Source organism: Enhydra lutris, unplaced genomic scaffold (assembly GCF_002288905.1).
Source record: "Enhydra lutris kenyoni isolate GAN:26980312 unplaced genomic scaffold, ASM228890v2 scaffoldscaffold14, whole genome shotgun sequence".
Taxonomy (NCBI): domain Eukaryota; kingdom Metazoa; phylum Chordata; class Mammalia; order Carnivora; family Mustelidae; genus Enhydra; species Enhydra lutris.
Window position 1 is genome coordinate 20,397,356 of NW_019154098.1, and position 19,140 is coordinate 20,416,495.

General features: G+C 38.5%; 1 protein-coding gene across 2 annotated transcripts in view; it reads left to right on the forward strand.

The window, feature by feature from the left end:
- The window catches only part of LOC111146579 (TATA-box binding protein associated factor 2), a 91,881-nt gene extending 73,926 nt beyond the window's left edge, over nucleotides 1-17,955 (forward strand). For both annotated transcript variants that reach the window (XM_022502190.1, XM_022502191.1), the window contains 2 exons: nucleotides 5,529-5,651; nucleotides 16,535-17,955. In XM_022502190.1, the coding sequence (XP_022357898.1) occupies nucleotides 5,529-5,651; nucleotides 16,535-16,797 (386 nt within the window). In that variant the 3' untranslated portion in view covers nucleotides 16,798-17,955. The remainder of the gene's footprint in view (nucleotides 1-5,528; nucleotides 5,652-16,534) is intronic.
- Nucleotides 17,956-19,140: the final 1,185 nt, after the last annotated feature.

Here is a 19,140-nt window from a genome sequence, read left to right on the forward strand (position 1 = left end):
GTTACCGGTTGAGACCTGATTTGTGACCCAGGATGTGATCTATTCTGGAGAATGTCCCATGTGCACTAGAGAAGAATGTGTATTCTGTTGCTTTGGGATGAAATGTTCTGAATATATCTGTGATGTCCATCTGGTCCAGTGTGTCATTTAAGGCCTTTATTTCCTTGTTGATCTTTTGCTTGGACGATCTGTCCATTTCAGTGAGGGGAGTGTTAAAGTCCCCTACTATTATTGTATTATTGTCGATGTGTTTCTTTGATTTTGTTATTAATCGGTTTATATAGTTCGTTGCTCCCACGTTCAGGGCATAGATATTTAAAATTGTTAGATCTTCTTGTTGTACAGACCCTTTGAGTATGATATAGTGTCCTTCCTCATCTCTTGTTATAGTCTTTGGCTTAAAGTCTAATTGATCTGATATAAGGATTGCCACCGCAGCCTTCTTCTGATGTCCATTAGCAGGTAAATTGTTTTCCAGCCCCTCACTTTAAATCTGGAGGTGTCTTTGGGTCTAAAATGAGTTTCTTGTAGGCAGCATATTGATGGGTTTTGGTTTTTTATCCATTCTGACACCCTGTGTCTTTTGATTGGGGCATTTAGCCCATTAACATTCAGGGTAACTATTGAGAGATATGAGTTTAGTGCCATTGTATTGCCTGTAAGGTGACTGTTACTGTATATTGTCTGTTCCTTTCTGATCTACTTCTTTTAGGCTCTCTCTTTGCTTAGAGGACCCCTTTCAATATTTCCTGTAGAGCTGGTTTGGTGTTTGCAAATTCTTTCAGTTTTTGTTTGTCCTGGAAGCTTTTTATCTCTCCTTCTGTTTTCAATGATAGCCTAGCTGGATATAGTATTCTGAATATATCATGCCAGTTCTTTCTGGCCTGCCAGGTCTCTGTAGATAAGTCTGCTGCCAATCTAATATTTTTACCATTGTATGTTACAGACTTCTTTTCCCGGGCTGCTTTCAGGATTTTCTCTTTGTCGCTAAGACTTGTAAATTTTACTATTAGGTGATGCGGTGTGGACCTGTTCTTATTGATTTTGAGGGGGGGTTCTCTGAACTTCCTGGATTTTGATGCTTGTTCCTTTTGCCATATTAGGGAAATTCTCTACAATAATTCTCTCCAATATACCTTCTGCTCCCCTCTCTCTTTCTTCTTCTTCTGGAATCCCAATTATTCTAATGTTCTTTCGTCTTATGGTGTCACTTATCTCTCGAATTCTCCCCTTGTGGTCCAGTATATGTTTGTCTCTCTTTTGCTCAGCTTCTTTATTCTCTGTCATTTGGTCTTCTATATCACTAATTCTTTCTTCTGCCTCATTTATCCTAGCAGTGAGAGCCTCCATTTTTGATTGCACCTCATTAATAGCTTTTTTGATTTCAACTTGGTTAGATTTTAGTTCTTTTATTTCTCCAGAAAGGGCTTTTATCTCTCCAGAGAGGGTTTCTCTAATATCTTCCTTGCCTTTTTCGAGCCCAGCTAGAACCTTGAGGATCGTCATTCTGAACTCTAGATCTGACATATTACCAATGTCTGTATTGATTAGGTCCCTAGCCTTTGGTATTGCCTCTTGTTCTTTTTTTTGTGGTGAGTTTTTTCCACCTTGTCATTTTGTCCAGATAAGAATATATGAAGGAGCAAATAAAATGCTAAAAGGGTGGCAAAGACCTCAGGAAAATGCGCTTTAGCCAAATCAGAAGAGACCCCAAATCATGGGGGGGAGAAAGGGGATAAAAAGAAGTTAAGGAAAAGAAAAAATTAAAAAAAAAAAAAAAGAAAAGAAAAGAAAACAAATTTTAAAAATATATTAAAAAGAAAAAAAATATATATTAGACTGGTGACTAGAACAGGGTCACCCACTTAATTTGGGGAGTATTTCGGTCTCTTAGAAGAAACTACCTCCCAAAATTTTAAAGAATGAGAAACATATATAAGGGTAAACACAATGAAGGGATGGAATATGCCTATAAAGATGAAAAAAAAAATTTTTTTTTTAATTTCTGAAAAAGGAGTTGATAAAGTAAGATGGTTGGGAGAATAAAGAAAATGAAAGTGGAGAGATTTTGCTTGGGCTGGAGACTAGAACAAGCCTGGAGCTAGATTTAGGGCATATTTTGATCTATTAGAAGAAGTTGTACCCCAAATTTTTTAGAAGAAAAAACCCTATGTGTATACAAAAAATAAAGTTAGATACAATGAAGGATAAAATATGACTATAATAATGAAGGTTCAAAAGATTATTATTATTTTTTTTAATGAAAGGTATTGTTAAGATAAACTAGTTAAAAAATGTTAAAAGAGGAAAGGGTAAAAGTTAAAAAAAATTTAGAAGAAGAAAAAAATTTAAAAAAATTAAATTAACTGCAAGACTAAGGAATCATGGGGAGAAAGCCATGAATTCCATGCTTTGCTTTCTCCTCCTCTGGAATTCTGCTGTTCTCCTTGGTACAAGAACTTGGTCTTGGCTGGATTTCTTGATGATCTTCTGGGGCAGGAGCCTGTTGTAGTGATTCTCAAGTGTCTTTCCCCGAGGTGGAATTGCCCCACCCTAACCAGGGGCTGGGCTGAGTAATCCGCTCTGGTTAGCTTTTGTTCCCTGAACGCTTTCCGTAGAGTTCCGGAGGACGGGAATGAAAATGGCAGCCTCCTAATCTCCGGCCCGGAGGAGCTGAGAGCTCGGGGGCCCCACTCCTCATTGCACCCTCAGAGACAAACGCTCAATCACTCCCGTGTCCCTGGCCTCTGGCCGTGCTCCGAGCTCACCCAGCCTGCGCCTGCTTCAAGGTAACCCGAGCTGAGAGCTCACTCCTCGGCTCTGTCTTTGTAGCGGGCTTCCCTGCTCTAATTCCTGCGAGCTCTGCCACACTCAGACAGCCCCGATCCTTCTGTGACCCAGCGTGGGCTTCACCCCAGTTTAGCCTCCGGAGCGATGTCCCTCAACAGAGCAGACTTTTAAAAGTCCTGATTTTGTGCTCCGTTGCTCCGCCGCTCGCTGGGAGCCAGCCCCACCCCCTGCGGTCTATCTTCCCATCGCTTTGGAATCACTTCTCTGTGGGTCCTACCTTTCAGAAAGTGGTCGATCTTGTGTTTCTAGAATTGTTGCTGTTCTTCTCTTCGGTCTCCTGTTGGATTTGTAGGTGTTCGCAATGAATTGAGAAGCTATCTAGCGGATCTACTGCTACCTGATGTAGTCTCAGCCTGCTACTTCTCCGCCATCTTGACTCCTCCTGGATTTGTATTTTTTTAAAAAATTCATTCAACAATTCTACCAGTAGCTTTAAGGGTTCCCTCCCAACCTTTTTTTTTTTTTTTTTTGTAGTTGACTTAACTTCAAAATCAAATACCAGATCTGTTTTCTTTTTAATAACGTAATCATAATTTTAAACTTTGACTGAAGCAATGCCTCCCATAACACAGCTTTCTCTTTTTGCCTGCCTAGAGATTTTTGCATGCATTTCTCAAAAATCATAATCTTTCCTTTTGAAAATAGTACCTGAGACAATATTGAGTTGATAGACTATAATGTACCTTATTTTTCTGTGTTGGTAGGTGTTTAGGCCTAGTTTCAAGTATTTTTTTTATTATAGGTAATTCTGCACTGAATATCTTCATACAAAAGCTTTTGTTTCTTTATATTCTTTAGGTAAATTTCCCAAAATATATTATTGGTGAAAAGATTAGTTTTAACTGTATTGTGAGATACTTACCTTCAGAAGATTTTCACAGTTCTTGATATATTGGGCCATAATGCTTTTTGAAGAGTAAATACCTAGTTTATGTTATCATCATTTTATAACTTTCAGGGATAAAGCATTGATGTAACTTGCATGTAAGCTATGAAATACAGTAATAAAACAAATACCGGTGAACCTACTCTCCACTCTAACCTGCGTCTTGGGTTCCATGCCAGGGTCATTCCCTCTGTGCCTCTTTCTGGTTCTGTTCACCTGCTTTTGCACTAGAAGTAAAGACTATCTTCAGTTTCCTTTTTTACTTTTTCTTAATCATTCTATTGCTTTTCTTTATAGTATGCCACATAAATACAGGATTTCCTTGCGCTTGTTTTTTTAATTTTATGAAAATGGTATGATACCAATGTGGCTTAACATTTTTCAGTCAACATTATGCTTCTAAAGTCATCCATGTTGATATGTAAGATGGAATTTATTAATTTTCATTTATTTATCCTTTATAATTTTTGTATGCATAGTACTGTTTTGTTACCACTGTAATAACTTAAAAGATACTTGTTAATTAATTACAAATGATAAATCAAGTTTAGTTTACTTTTTTTTTTTAAATAATCTCTAGGCCCAACGTGGGCTTGAACTCAGTGATGCCAAGATCAAGAGTCACATGCTTTATTGACTGAGCCAGCCAGGCACCCTCAAGTTTACTTTATAATGCATTTTTTTATTGGAAATATTAGTATTTTTCTTTTCTTTTCTTTTTTTTCTGGGTACTGTTCCTGTTTTCTTTTTATTGGAAAAAAAGGGAGTATTTATTTATACTCCATACTGGTTATCTTTTTATGACCTTTATGTTTGAATGATATTTTTTCTTTTTTCTTCTTGTTTTTCTTCCTTTCTTTGAAACTTGCTATATTTGTGCAAAGGCCTCCTTACCTACCTTGGTCTGCTTTTTATTAAATTTTAGTTTTGAGACATAAATTATTTTTCACTATTTAGTGATCTGAGATAAGCTAATAGAATTTGAGAACTGACTTCAGGTAGAATATGAGCCTGAGATACATTTGAAAACTGAAAGGTCATGAATTCTTAGACTTTTCTGATTTAAGAGATATTAACAACTATTTATCTGTTCAATCCATTTTATAGATAAGTAAACTTAAGAGAGAAGTATTAGGTCACTTGCCCTAAATGACGCACTCAGGTGTCAGCTGAGGTCTAGACTCATAGCCAGCTCAGGTCTAGACTGACCTTAGAACTTTTCCAAGTGACAAATGAAGGATTTGAGACACGATGACATAATGTCTCACCTGGATTATCTAATTTGTTGATAATTTGGAATCAGAGCCAAGGTCTCCTGATAGCTCCTCCAGTGCTGTCCACATCATGCCATTAAAACATTTCCTGTTTGAAATGTCTTCTGTAACCCCTAGATTATTTTTACCTTTTTGTTGAGTAAATATTACAATAGAATTTATCAGCAAATTTTCAGGGGAGCAAAGAAACTTGACTATATGCAAAATTCCACACACGTGATATAAAATACGGTTTCCACCTCGAATATAGAATCCACTTTATGTATTTAGCAGGCCAGTCACACTTCACTGTCTTTCTTGAGTATGTGTTATTCTTAGACTTAAGCATATAGGAACCATGACAAAGGATTAAAATCAAATGGGATCTTTAGTAGTTAGGAGTGTTCTTTTATTATTAGAATTCTACTATTGAACTGCTTCTGCTTTTAGGGTTAACTGATAAAAACAGGTCAAGCTTTTTTCTTCTTTTAGTAAACCAAGAAATAAATACCTCTTTTCCCTCTTCCTTGGCGTTCTAGGGCTCTCTAAATACCGGCCAGCCAGCTCCCGATCTGCTTTAATACCCCAACACTCATCAGGCTGCGATGGCACACCCACCACAAAACCCCAGTGGAGTATGGAACTTGCACGGAAGGGAACAGGTGAAATTATTATTAGTATTATTATTTTGCTCAAGAACAAAGCTACAAACTTTACAGAGTTTATCAACTTAAAAAAATACATGAAAAATACAGATCTAGGGACTTGCTTTTCTTGCAACACATTGACTTTCTTTTATCTAACATAAAGAATATTTTATTTATTTAGTTTTAAGTAGGCTCTGGACCCAGCTTGGAGCCCAGCGTGGGGCTTGAACTCACGACCCTGAGATCAAGACCTAAGCTGAGTTGGACATTAAACCAACTGAGCCACCCAGGCGCCCCTAAGAATATTTTAGACTAGACTTTTTACTATTTGAAAATAGTGCATTCCTATTATATAAAACTTGGAAGTGAGAAAAGAGTTGAAAGGAGAAAAAAAAAAATCATCCCTCATTATACCATTTAAAAATACCCATTATTGCTCTTTTTTTGCAGTGATTTTTCTTAGAATATTATAACATTAAAAATGCCAGCGTCAGTAGACACCATCAGATCTGCACCTTTCACATACTTTTGAAAAATGCGAAAGTCATCCACTTATTTCTCCTTTCCTCTCCCCCTGAATATTTTACAATTGTTCTTCCATAGTCAGTCCTGAAGACTAGATGCCATACTATAAAACTAGGATGTCCTGTCTTTTCTGTTACTAAATACTAATTGGGTTTAAGTTTATGAAAAATAATTCAGTTCAGATGTGTTTCTTACCTGTTCTATTTTACATTGTCTTCCGCTACTATGTTCTTAGTTGCTTACCAAAAAAAAAAAAAAAAAGAGAGATTGTAATCTAGATAATGAGTAAGCATTCAGTGCTCAATTTTTGGAGGAACAGGGAGTGAAAACCAGGATACGTAAGCAAAATTATTTTTAAAGAATAGTTTTTCCAAAAGTCATTAGTCAGATTTTAAGATTCTAACAGATGGATTTTACTTACATAAACATGTTTTTATAATACAAACAAAAGAATAACTGTTTATTGATTTGAGGAGCTGAAGTATCAACTGTGATTAATTCAAACCAAAGCAACATCTCAGAATATTCTGGTATTGAGATCCCAGACGGTTGCTTTCTTATATCTCTCTGTGTGCTGCTCTATGCGTTTACTCAAATAGATTCATACAGAGTTTATTTCAGAAGGAAATCAGCTGGAGACCTTATCCCTTCCTTTGATAAGTGAATTTTGACATTTTTTGGCCTTGGCAATTTTGTATTCTCTTGGTTTTATTTTTGATTTTGGTTAATTTTTGGTTAATTTTGCTTTATTACCATTATACTTATTAAAATTTTACTAAACATGAAAAATTTCCCACATTTTTAATAACATTAGAGCTCAGGGTGTTTCAGACCTCTTGATATAGTTTGAGAGTGATGCTTCTGCCTGTTGCATGAATTCCTATTCCAGAGAAGAATCTGAGTATGTTTGGTTTTTCTTTGTGATGTGGCACACTAACACCTTTTTTTGCCAACTGCTGTGCCTTTGTATCATAGTGTCATATCGCTTTAAAAAACCCATCTTTACTTTTTTGTGGAATCTCACTTTACTAGGTCTTGTAGTTCTCATGACATCATGTGGGAAGATTAGGAAGAGGATACGTAGGGCTAATGCTGGGAAATAGGAATGTTAACTTTGGTTGCTAGGACCCTTTTATGACATGAGGCAACACGTATACCAGTATCTTATTTGGACTGATCTGTAAACCTTAATTGTGAATATATTTTTAATGTGCTTTTGTAATTTTCTTTAAATGTGTTTAGGCTATTTGGTACCCTGTGGCCAGTGAGCAAGTCTTGAAGTTCAATAGTGATATTATGAGAATTTAGAAAACCTTCATTTTACAAATGGTAGCGTTCCTGAAGATTATCTGTACATGTATTTATTTTGGAATTTTAAGTGTGGTTTTCCCATAGACACATTGTTACATTTGATAGGTAACTCCCAAACCAGCCTACAAAGTTAAAAATCCCTTTTAACTTACACCATACATGAAGAATAAAAGTCAGACTTAGGCACTGTGTGTAACAATGGTTTTGATAGAAGGGGCACTTAGAGCTCCATCTTTTGGGATGTTAGAAGCACAACTTCAGCCCAACTCAAAGTTGGCAGTAAAACAGGAACTTCCTCTCTGCCTGCATCCCAGAAGGAGCCAGGGTGCCTTGCAGTGGTAGCTAGTCTGGTGTGGAGGGCTGAGAAGAGGAGGCGTAGAACCAGTTTAAGTAAGGGAAGCAGTGACCTCTCTTCGTTCTCTAGAGGATTCTAGATTAGAGTTCACAAATGACCCTTATTTGGAACCTCCCTCAGCACATCCAACTGAGGGACCTTTTTTTTTTTTTTTTTTTTTTTAAGATTTTATTTGTTTATTTGACAGAGAAAGAGAGAACACAAGCAGGGGGAGTGGGAGAGAGAGAAGCAGGCCTCCTGCAAAGCAGGGAGCCTGACGCGGGCCTGATCCCAGGACCCTGGGACCATGACCTGACCTGAAGGCAGATGCCTAATGACTGAGCCACCCAGACGCCCCCAACTGGGGCATCTTTTACTTGGTCTATAGAAGTCTTGGAAAAATTTTTGAAGTGGTTGACTAAAAAGAGATTACACATAAAAATCTGGATTTCTAGCTTCTCTCGGAAAAGGGTTAACTGAGAGGTCCTCTTAGGCTGGCATGTGCCTTCCATTTTGTGTTGTGCTTGGAATAGTGCTTACTCATTTATGCTGTCTCCCTCGGTCCAAGGCTTTTGAGACTGGGCGCCCTGCTTCTCTGGGATGAATTCTGAGATGGCTCTCTTAGAGCCAACAAACCAATGATAATTGAGAACTGGCATGTGTTGCAGATGTCATCTCGTGGGGAGGGGGAGGATAGAAAACGAATGGGGCTGTAGGTAAAATAAAGAAGAGGTGGAAACTTTTAAGTGGTGGAGAGGTCATAGTTTCCGGTTTGTTTTTTTTTCCCTCCAGTTTTCTCATTTCTTGCTTATGATAGAAGAATATTTTAGGGATGATATGTGTGACAGGTTAAGCCATTTGGGAGTAAGAAAAGAGAAGTGGCAGGGATATTTTCCTTCCTTCCTTTACTATCACCTCCCCCCAACCCCGGCCAGCCACTCCCTAAGGCAAGTAACGGAGGCCTTATAGCCTCCCAAGTTTTCTCCACCACTGCAGCTGCGATGCCCCACACAGCCCATCTATCTTCCAAGTTGCTGGGAGGCTTGTGGTGATGAAGCACAGAGGAGTGACAGGCACAGGGGCAGAGGGAAATCCCTAGTGGTTTCTGTGGGGAAGAAAGGAAGAAGAGTTCCTGTAGTTTTGCCTAGCTAGGACTCCTGTGTTGTGTAACACCTAGCATAAGTCAGAAAAGCACTTTTCTAGTGCATGAACTCTTTCCCACAAAAAAAGATACGTATATATCTTGAGAGTACTGGTTCTTTCTTTTGAAACTCTAATATGAAAAACAGACTTTGGGTTTTTTAACTTAAATTTTAAAATTTACTCACTTTATTTTTTACAGTGATCTAAAGAATCCAAAGACTAGACTTCATATTTTTCCTAATAAAAACTGCAGGTTTTGTGTTAAGTTTAAACATATACCTAATGTGAATGAATTTAAGAGAATTAGCAGGTTACTGACTCTTATTAACACTTTAATCAGATGGGCTGAGAAGCTTCTACATTAGCCCTGTATTAAGTACTGCCTTGGTTTATTTTGCATTTGTTAAATTGACTGCAGCTAAAATCCTTATCCATAGTGCATTTTACTAGATCTCTAGGAAAGATTTAATGTTGGGTAAAACAACAAAACAGAGCACTGGTGGGCACCTAGGTGACTTAATCGTTAAGTGTCTGCCTTTGGCTCAGGTCATAAGGCCAGGGTCCTGGGACAGAGCCCCACATTGGGCTCCCCACTCAGCAGGAAGCCTGCTTCTCCCTCCTCCACTCCCCCTGCTTGTGTTCCCTTTCTCGCTGTCTCTTTCTGTCAAATAAGTAAAAAAAAAAAAAATTTGATTAAAGTGAGATTGTTATAAAAAAAGAAAAGAGCATATGTTTTTTCTTTTCGTATAACATGAAATAGGAAAATATATTCTGAATTATATATATCCTTTTTTGATATATGTGCTATCTATCATAGAGACATATCTTTCAGGTCACTGAAAGGACTTTCTTAATCTTAAAATGAGTGCTGCCTCACCTTGGGTGGGCCTCAAGTTCCCAGGAATCTGATAAACCCCTGAAATGATAGTGTGAAATTATGTTTGTAAATGTGTCTTAGGGATGGTAATATATGCATTTTTCTCAGTAGAGATTCTAAACATGACCTCATGCTAATGTGAAAGTCAACTCCTATGTGTCCCAAATCCAGCTGTTAATACAGTTCCACATGGGAAGGAATTTGTACTTTCTTATCACCTTGGCTTTGACCTGGTAAAATTATCCAGGAAAGAGAGATTAGGCAAACAAAGAAAAAGATATATTTTGTTGGGGGTCCTGGGTGGCTCAGTCGGTGGGTCTGACTCTTGATTTCACCTCAGATCATGATCTCAGGGTTATGAGGTTGAGCCCTGCCTTGTTGTCAGGCTCAGCGGAGAGTCTAGCTTGAACTTCTCTCTCCTTCCCTCTGCACCACCTCCCCCCACCCTGCACACGTACATGTTTTCTCTCTCAAATAATCTCAGTATATAGAAATATATATTGTCTATAATAAGTGAAAACTTTAAGAGCTAAGGGGTGGTGGTGGTGATGGAGTAACATTAGGTTTTATCAGATGTTCTGCTGTTATAGACACTATTCCAGCGAATATTTTTGTGTATGTGTCTTTGAACATATGCATGAGCACATTTGTTGTGGGATAGATTTCTAGAAGTGAATGTTCTAAATCACACAATATGGGCATTTAGCATTTTCATGGATAGTACTGAACTGCCTTAACTTCTCCTTTTTAAAAGACACTTTATTATGGGGCGCCTGGGTGGCTCAGTGGGTTAAGCTTCTGCCTTCTGCTCAGGTCATGATCCCAGGGTCCTGGAATCGAGCCACGAGTCGGGATCTCTGCTCAGCGGGAAGTCTGCCCCCCCCCCCCGCCTGCCTCTCTGCCTACTTGTGATCTCTGCCAAATAAATAAATTAAATTAAAAAAAAAAAACACTTTATTATGGAAAACTGTGAAGGCATCAGACTAGTGTAATGAACCCCATCTATTACTCAGCTTCTACAGTGATCAGCTCATGTCAGTCTTGTGTCGTCTATATCCTTACCCATTTCCACTCTCATAAAACAGATCCCACATATCATCACTTTATTCATGAACAGCTTAGTATAGATCTCTAAAAGTTGAGGACTTTAAAGTCATAACCAGGGCGCCTGGGTGGCTCAGTGGTTAAAGCCTCTGCCTTCGGCTCAGGTATGATCCCGGGGTTCTGGGATCGAGTCCCAAATCGGGCTCTCTGCTCAGCAGGGAGCCTGCCTCTTCCTCCTCTCTCTCTCTGTCTGCCTCTCTGCCTGCTTGTGATCTGTCTGTCAAATAAATAAAAAAAATAAATTAAAAAAAAAATAAAGTCATAACCACAGTAACATTCTTATACTTTAAAAAATTAATTTTATCATACTTTTAAATATCCAGTCATTGTATAAGTTTCAGTTGACTTACGCCATTATTCTGATATTTTTAACACTTTATTTTTTGAATCATTATCCACATGTCTTCACATTGCAGTTGGCTATGTCCTTTACATCGTTTTAATGTTCTAGTTTACCTTTTTCTCTCTTTTCTTCCCTTCTATAATTGTAATTGTTAAAGAAACGAGGGTTTGATTGTAGTTTTCAAGTCTGTGTTTTGGTAATTCTATACCATGGTATAATTAACGTGTTAGAGTCCTCTTTATTTCCTGTAAATTTGTAGTTGGATATAGAAGCTTAATTGTATTCAGGTTTATAGATGGCGTCATGTTCTTCCATCTGGTAACATCTGATGTCCGGTTGACTTTTTTTTTTTTTTAAATAGTGGAAGTTAGATTTTATTTATTTTTACATATTTTTAATTTTTTAACTTAAATTCAATTAATTAACATATAATGTATTATTAGTTTCAGATGTGGAGTTCAGTGATTCATCATTCTTATATAACATCCAGTGCTCATTCCATCATGTGCCCTCCTTAATGCCCATTCCCCCAGTTAACCCGTCCCTCCACCCATCTCCCCTCCAGCAATCCTCAGTTGGTTTCCTGTGATTAAGAATTGACTCTTTTATGAGGTTAGCCGCTAAGGCGTTTAAGGCCTAGATGTTTTAGCCCTATATTAAGGGTTCACTACGGGTTGCAAGATGCTGATATTCTTTTTTTTTTTTTTAAGACTTTATTAATTTATTTAGAGAGAGTGTGTGCATGTGCGAGCAGGGAGAGGGACAAAGGGAGAGAGAGAATCTAGAGCACACTCCCTGCTGATCATGGGACCTGATGCAGGGCTCAGTCTCACGACTCTGAGATCATGACCTGGGCCAAAATCAAGAGAGTCAGACAGTCAATGGACTGAGCCACCCGGGTGCCTCGCAAGATGGTGCTATTCTCATTCATCTTTCCACTTTTATAAACTGGTTTATTTTTGTAAAGCTGAAGCCCCCCTCATCTATTATTACCCAGTGGTATCGATTGTACAGAGGGAGAAAGGTAATGGCTTCTCTTTTTATTTAATAATTTCCCGAATAAGGAGTTGGCTAACTAACATCCTCCAGTGGTGAGCTAATTAATTCCAGTCCCTTAGTTATTGTTCTTATCATTATTCAAATTTTCTCATCTTTGGACAGTTAAAACTCTTAGAAGTTGACTCTTGGGTCTATTGAGAAGAATGTTAACTTCCTTGCCATTATACCAGATACTTCAGGTTCATTTTGTAAATATTCTGCCCAGTCCAAAAATCAGTCATTTGTCCTGGGAACCCTGGTTCCTAACACCTTCATCTGTGGATCAAGTTAATCCATTGTCTTATTAATAGACTAAATACAAATCAAGAGACATGCAAGATATACAATCAGTGTATCTTTTTTTTTTTAAGTTTTTATTTATTTATTTGACAGAGAGACACAGCGAGAGACAGAGTACAAGCAGGGGGAATGGGAGAGGGAGAAGCAGGCTTCCCACCAAGCAGGGAGCCTGATATGGGACTCAATCCCAGGACGCTGGGATCCTGACAGGAGCCGAAGGCTGACGGTTAATGACTGAGCCACCCAGGCGCCCCTCAGTGTATCTTTGATACTGAGTGTAAGGCCATTAGACAAGAGATTGGACTTTGAAGTGATTATAAGTATTCCTTGGAAAAGAATATACCCAAGTACGCTCGGTTGTCTCTTTGGCAGTTGCCTCTGCTAGGAAGTACAGTTTCCAACGTAATTGCTGGTTTTTCTGCAATCCAAGTAGCTTGGCGGGTGTTTAGGATGATGAAACTTCTCTCAGCGCAGAGGAGGACCTCAGACTCTTAATAGTGCAGACAGCCGATCGGAACCCTCATAATCTGTTGTTTTAGACTGACTAAATTATGAGGTAGGATCTGAAGGGATTTGTTCATGAGACTTTAAAGTCTCTTACCACTTCTTCTTATCACCTCGCTCTGTATCCTGTTAGGTATGGACTTATTTTCTCATATTTTGGAAACCTACTCGTGTAATTTATTTAAAATCTAAATTAAAATCTTACTTTTGGTGGCATATTTGGCTGATATCTCTCAAAATTTTTCTGAATACTCTCTTGGTTACCAGTTATTGCAAAAGATACAGATATCTAAACTTGCTCTGTATGTAAATAATCTCTGTAATTAGCTCATGCATCATTACTAGTGATGTCTTTACCAAAGTATCATGAATATAAAGCTATAATTTTGTAGTAGTAAAATATGAATCCATGAGGACAAGAATCTCGATTTATTCATTTGTCCTGAAATGTTGGCACAGTGCCCAACACAAAAGAAGTATAGTAGTCTGTCAGTACTAGGTGAATGAATGGTCTTTAATAGTTTCTGTGCTTTATCCCTCTCGTTGCAAAATTAGTGACCTTCACATTTCATTTTGTTGGATTAAGTTCACCGGCCATCCTCTCTAAAAGAAACACAGCTACTAGATATTTCTGTTGTATGAATTCATTTGTTTAGCAAGCTTTGGCAGGGGTGGGGAGGTGAAATGGAGGGGTGCTAGACGCCGGGTGACACATTGGGATACAAGGATGAAAGATCTGCCTGTTCTCAAGATGCTGGAAGTGGAATGAAAGAGACCCACCAAGGAAAAGCTGGGCAGCCAGCCACCTGCACAGCAGTGCGGGAGGAGGGTGGGGGTGTGGGGGAGGGAAGCGTGCAGGCTGGAGGCAGGTTTAGACCTGCCTTTGCTGCCTTGGACAAGTCACTTGAGTTCTCTGTGCTAGAATTTCCTTTCTGTGTTATGTTGTGGGAATATGAAAGAACGAATTCTATTTGGGCAGTTTGGGGAACACTTCTTAAAGAAATGACATTTGAGTTGTTTTAAATCATTAAAGAGCATGAAGTTTTTTTTTTTTTTTTTAAATCCCTTTTGTCTGCTTTAGGTTACCATTTAAACATTACTTCCTTGCAGAAGTTTGCCTCTGATCCCCACACAACTAATTTAACTTTCCTGTTGTGCTACTGGTTCACTCTCTGTTTTATCTTTTTATTACTTGGTTGTACCTGCCCAGTTTCTTGTCAGCTCATTCGTAAATGGCAGGAGGACTGAGATCTGTTCAGTTTATCATTATTTTCCCCAGTTCCCCGTATAGTTCCTGTTACTTGTTAAGGGAATCTGTGGGTCATACAAATAAGGGAAGGGCGTTTCAAGCATAGGGAGCAGCATTTACAAATTCACGGTTAACGAAGGGCTACCCTCAAGTGCATGGAAAGGGGAACATAAGGCTGGAATGGTGGGTTCAGGACAGATTGTAAGTAGTCAGTAAAATTGGTGCTGAGACTGATTTTTAAGAAACTTATGTGGTGATGTCTGGTTTTTTTGTTTTTGTTTTGTTTTTTTTATATTTTATTTATTTGACACAGAGAGAGAGAGAGAGATCACAAGTAGGCAGAGCAGCAGGCAGAGAGAGAGGGGGAAGCAGGCTCCCTGCGGAGCAGAGAGCCCAACTCGGGGCTCCATCCCAGGACCCCGAGACCATGACCTGAGCCGAAGGCAGCGGCTCAACCCACCGAGCCACCCAGGCGCCCCGGTGATGTCTGTTTTGATAAGATCCATGGTTTGGGGCTAGTTTGGATCAAAATTAGTGCTGAGAATTTACTTTAAAAGTCCATTTCAGTGAAAAGCTTGGTTTTTTAGCTAGTTTGGATAAAAACCTATATTTTCAGAAACTGTTGTGTTTAAGTCCAAGGAGTTTGGCTTTTATTCTGTTAGTAGAACCAGCTGAGTGGTTCTTTTTGTTGTTGTTGATTTTAAAATCGACTGAGTTTTTGAGCAGGTAATTATGGATAGCTTTGTGTTTAGGAAGGTCATTACACAGCAGGGTCTTCCAGCTTAAACAGTATTAACATTTTGGGCCCGAGAATTTGTTGTTGTAGGAGCTGTCCTGTGCGTGTTGTGATGTCCTGTGCATCCCTGGGCTCTACCCACTGGAGGCCCATGTCACTTCCGCCCGCAGTCCTGCCTCAGGTGTGAACACAGTGTCTTCAGGTACTGCCGACTAACACCTGTGGGGCGAAATCAGCTTTGGTGCAGCTGTGCAAAATACGGGTTTGAGTGTGATACACTTCAGGCAGAGGAACCAGTTCACAGGGGACTGGGGCGGTCATCCAGATGAGGTGAGGTGGTTTGAATTCATATGGTTACAGACAGCGTAGGGGCAGGCGAATGGCGTATTTGTACGTGAAGGCCAACGAGATTTGGTGACCACCCGGATTGAGAAAGGCCGGTGTCCGAGATGATCCTTGGGCCTGCCTTTGCTGGCTACCCGTACCGCAGTGCCTTCAGTCCAGAGTCGTATGGAGAGAAGTCTTCCTCGGGATTGCAGCAGAGCAGGAAGCGAGAAATTGTTGTACACTAGAGTCTACGAACTCCTGCTGTAGATTCTTGGACTGATAGAATACTAAATGAAAAGAACTTTCCAAAACATTTGATTATTTTTTTTTTAGGTGAGGTAAAAAGAAAGAAGATGCATGCTGAAAGTTAACAGCAGAATCAGTTCAAGAGCATAGGTCTCCCTGTCTCTCATCTTTCTCTCTTCCTTCCTTTGTTTCTTTTGTGTGTGTGTGTGACACGACTCTTGTCTTTTTAAGTAGAGATGTTCCTTTTATACACTAAGTGCCTTTTCTGGTTTTCTTAAGTGCGCTAAACCTACTTAAAGAGTTCACTTTTGCCTATCCATTCGCAAGAACTTACCTTCAGGAACTTAAACAAATGTAATTTTTGCTGCACTGTTATCTGTAACTAGCGTAACATGTTTCCGTGTGTATGTAAGTGGGTCTTCGGGTGGCAGAAGTAAAGTACTGCCATTTCCCGCCCAGTACCTTAGGCTCGAGCTGTAGTTAAACGGGCTACAGTTGAAGGATGAATGTGGGTCTTAACTTAAAACACAAACATGTAATCATTCTTATCATTTCATAGTACTTTAAAACATAAGTGCTAACTTTTAAAATATGGTTTGGTAACACACTGGTGTATATCGTAATTGGTATAAACTGTAAGGAATTGAAATATTCTGTGTCCTGGCCACAATGCTGAACACTTCTCTATGTGTGACTGACCGGATATCTTCTTCAGCTACTTCTCCCATTCCTAATAATTCTCACGGATGTGGTAAGCACTTGGGAGACCCTCTTCTCTGTACTGTCTGTCAGCTCTCTCTTACTTTCATTTCACTTCCCTTGTTATCAACGGGATTCATTTGGGTGTCTTTAATCTTGAAGGGAAGGAACAGTCACCTCTGGAGATGGCTATGCACCCAGTGGCAGCAGCTCCGCTTTCAGTGCTTACTAAGGAGACTGCGTCCTCCAAACACAGCGACCACCACCACCATCATCACCACGAGCACAAGAAGAAGAAGAAGAAGCACAAACATAAGCACAAGCACAAGCATAAGCATGAGAGTAAAGAGAAGGACAAAGAACCTTTCACTTTCTCCAGCCCGGCCAGCGGCAGGTCTGTCCGTTCTCCTTCTCTTTCAGACTGAGAGGGGGACAAAGGGCACTTTGTCTCCGTGTCCTGAAGAATATATGTAACTAAAGCTTTGTTCTCTGTAAAGAATGATAAAAGGAAACAGACAAAAAAATAGTTGCCTTTCTCATAGAAATTCAGAATCTATGTAAGTTCTATGTTATTTATGCAGTTGAGATCTAATTAGAAGAATGTTTTATAGTTCTGAATCAACCATTTCCTCCTTAGACCACACACACATGCACACGCACTCACACCAAACTTCGTAAAGGCCCTCATATCCACTGGCAGTTCCCATTCACATCATGGTCTTCATGTGTACTGCCAAAATCAATTATGTTTTAAAGTCTTTGATGGATGTTATGGGGCAAAGTGATGTTTTAAACAAGCTACTGCCAGATCTGTGGTGAAACCACTATTTCCAGTGAAATCTTGTATGACACTATTGGGAACTACTGAGAAAGACTGAGGCTTTTCCATAGGAATCTTCTGTATTACATGGTATTTTTTGTGTTAACCATAGAGGCTAAACATCAGAATTTGTGAACAAGATTACATGATATTTTCTTTTGCCCTAAAACACTGAAATTTTTAGAAGCAGCTCTTTTTAAAATAAAATTTTTTTGGATAGCATTTTTGATAGTGCTTTTGGGGATTATGATGTTGGAATTTAATAGAACTCTCAAAGCCACAGTTCTCAAATCAAGATGTTTAAATTTTAAGTTCTTTTTTCATTAAGTATAAGTGAATATGTTCATATATAGAATATATTTGTTAAATGTGGACAGTTTACACACCCGACACATAATCTAAAATTATTTCTATATAACACAAAGTCCAATACCTTAAAAAGGTGTTTATATGGTGTTTACTAACTCAGAGATAGACAAGTCAGCCCTCATGTAAGTATACCAGAAACATGTAAAAATATATGAAATATTTTGGTTTCATACTTAAATAGTTTGTGTGTTTTTATTTCTGAATTTACCATGTGCTTTATTGTTTGTTTATTTAAAATGTTTTTCATACCTGTTCTATTTTTATCATTTCTCTTACCATTAGCTTGACAAAGTATTTCTTCTGGAATAGATGTCTCAAAGGGATCCAGTAATATTGGACTTTAAATATACTTTTAGTTGTGTTTAACTTGTTTAATAAATAACTTTTTAAATTGTCCATTCTGCCTTTGTGTCTTTTTATATCTTTGTTACCCTTTTCTTTGTGTATGTATATCACGTAACTGTCCACAAAGCTGTCTGCAGGCTTTGTGGACGGCAGGATCTGAGCTGGTCTTGCTAGGGAGAATGATTTCAGTAGAGATGGGGAAAGTTCTCTCAGTAAAAGAAACGGTGTTTTTTCAAAAGTATGGAGGAAAGTAAGGGGATGTTCAAGAGTTGAAAAGAGTGCAGTTGACTTGGTGGTGAAGGGCCTGAATGGCAGTTATTTCAAGATTCCAATTAATTTAGTGTTGGCCCGCTGAAATTATTTTTGGAAAGTGGAACATTTTGTCACGGTGTGCAGTGTGATACCATTTACAGAATTCCCAACTTTGAAAATAGTAAGATGTATTTCAAAATAATTATTAATGTTGTAGGAAGATGGTGACAAATAATAGCAAACCTGTATAACTTGAGGACGTGTTGTATATCCGGCATTGTACTGGGAACTGTATGTTACCTGTTGTTTCTAAATTGGATATTTATACTGGGTGTTTCTTGTGAGGCACGTTTTTTTTATGGCAAGCTTTCAGTTATTTAAGCTGATGGTTAGGAGCAGACAACACAAGAATTATTCATATTTTTTTGAAATATGTAATTACATGCAAACAACACAGAGTTCTAGTGTAAGTCTCCCCAGTCTCCTTCCCCAGAAAGAGTCTCTGCGGGCAGTATTACGTGTGTCTTTCCAGAGCTAGTCTGTACATATGTCTATGCAGTATGGACATTTTTTTTTAACAAACGATAGTTGTAGAAATTTTTTAAATTTTGGTATAGCTTATCTTTTATGACTACACATTTTGCGTCGTACTAACAAATGTCTTTCTTATTCCGTGATTACAAAAGAATTCTCCCATTTTTTTCTATTGGTTTTAAAGTTTTATGTTTGAAGTTTCTATCCAACTAGTATCCATCTGGAATTTATTTTGATAGAAAATAGGAGGTGGAGAGATCCAGCTTTTTTTTTTTTTTTTTTTCCAGAATGTTACCCAATACTATGTATTTAAAACTTCCTTTTTGGGGTCCCTGGCTAAAGTGCGTCACTCTTGATCTTCATGTTGTGAGTTCAAGCCCCACATAGGATGTAGAGTTTACTAAAAAAAAAAAAAAAAAAAATTAGGGGCGCCTGGGAGGCTCAGTGG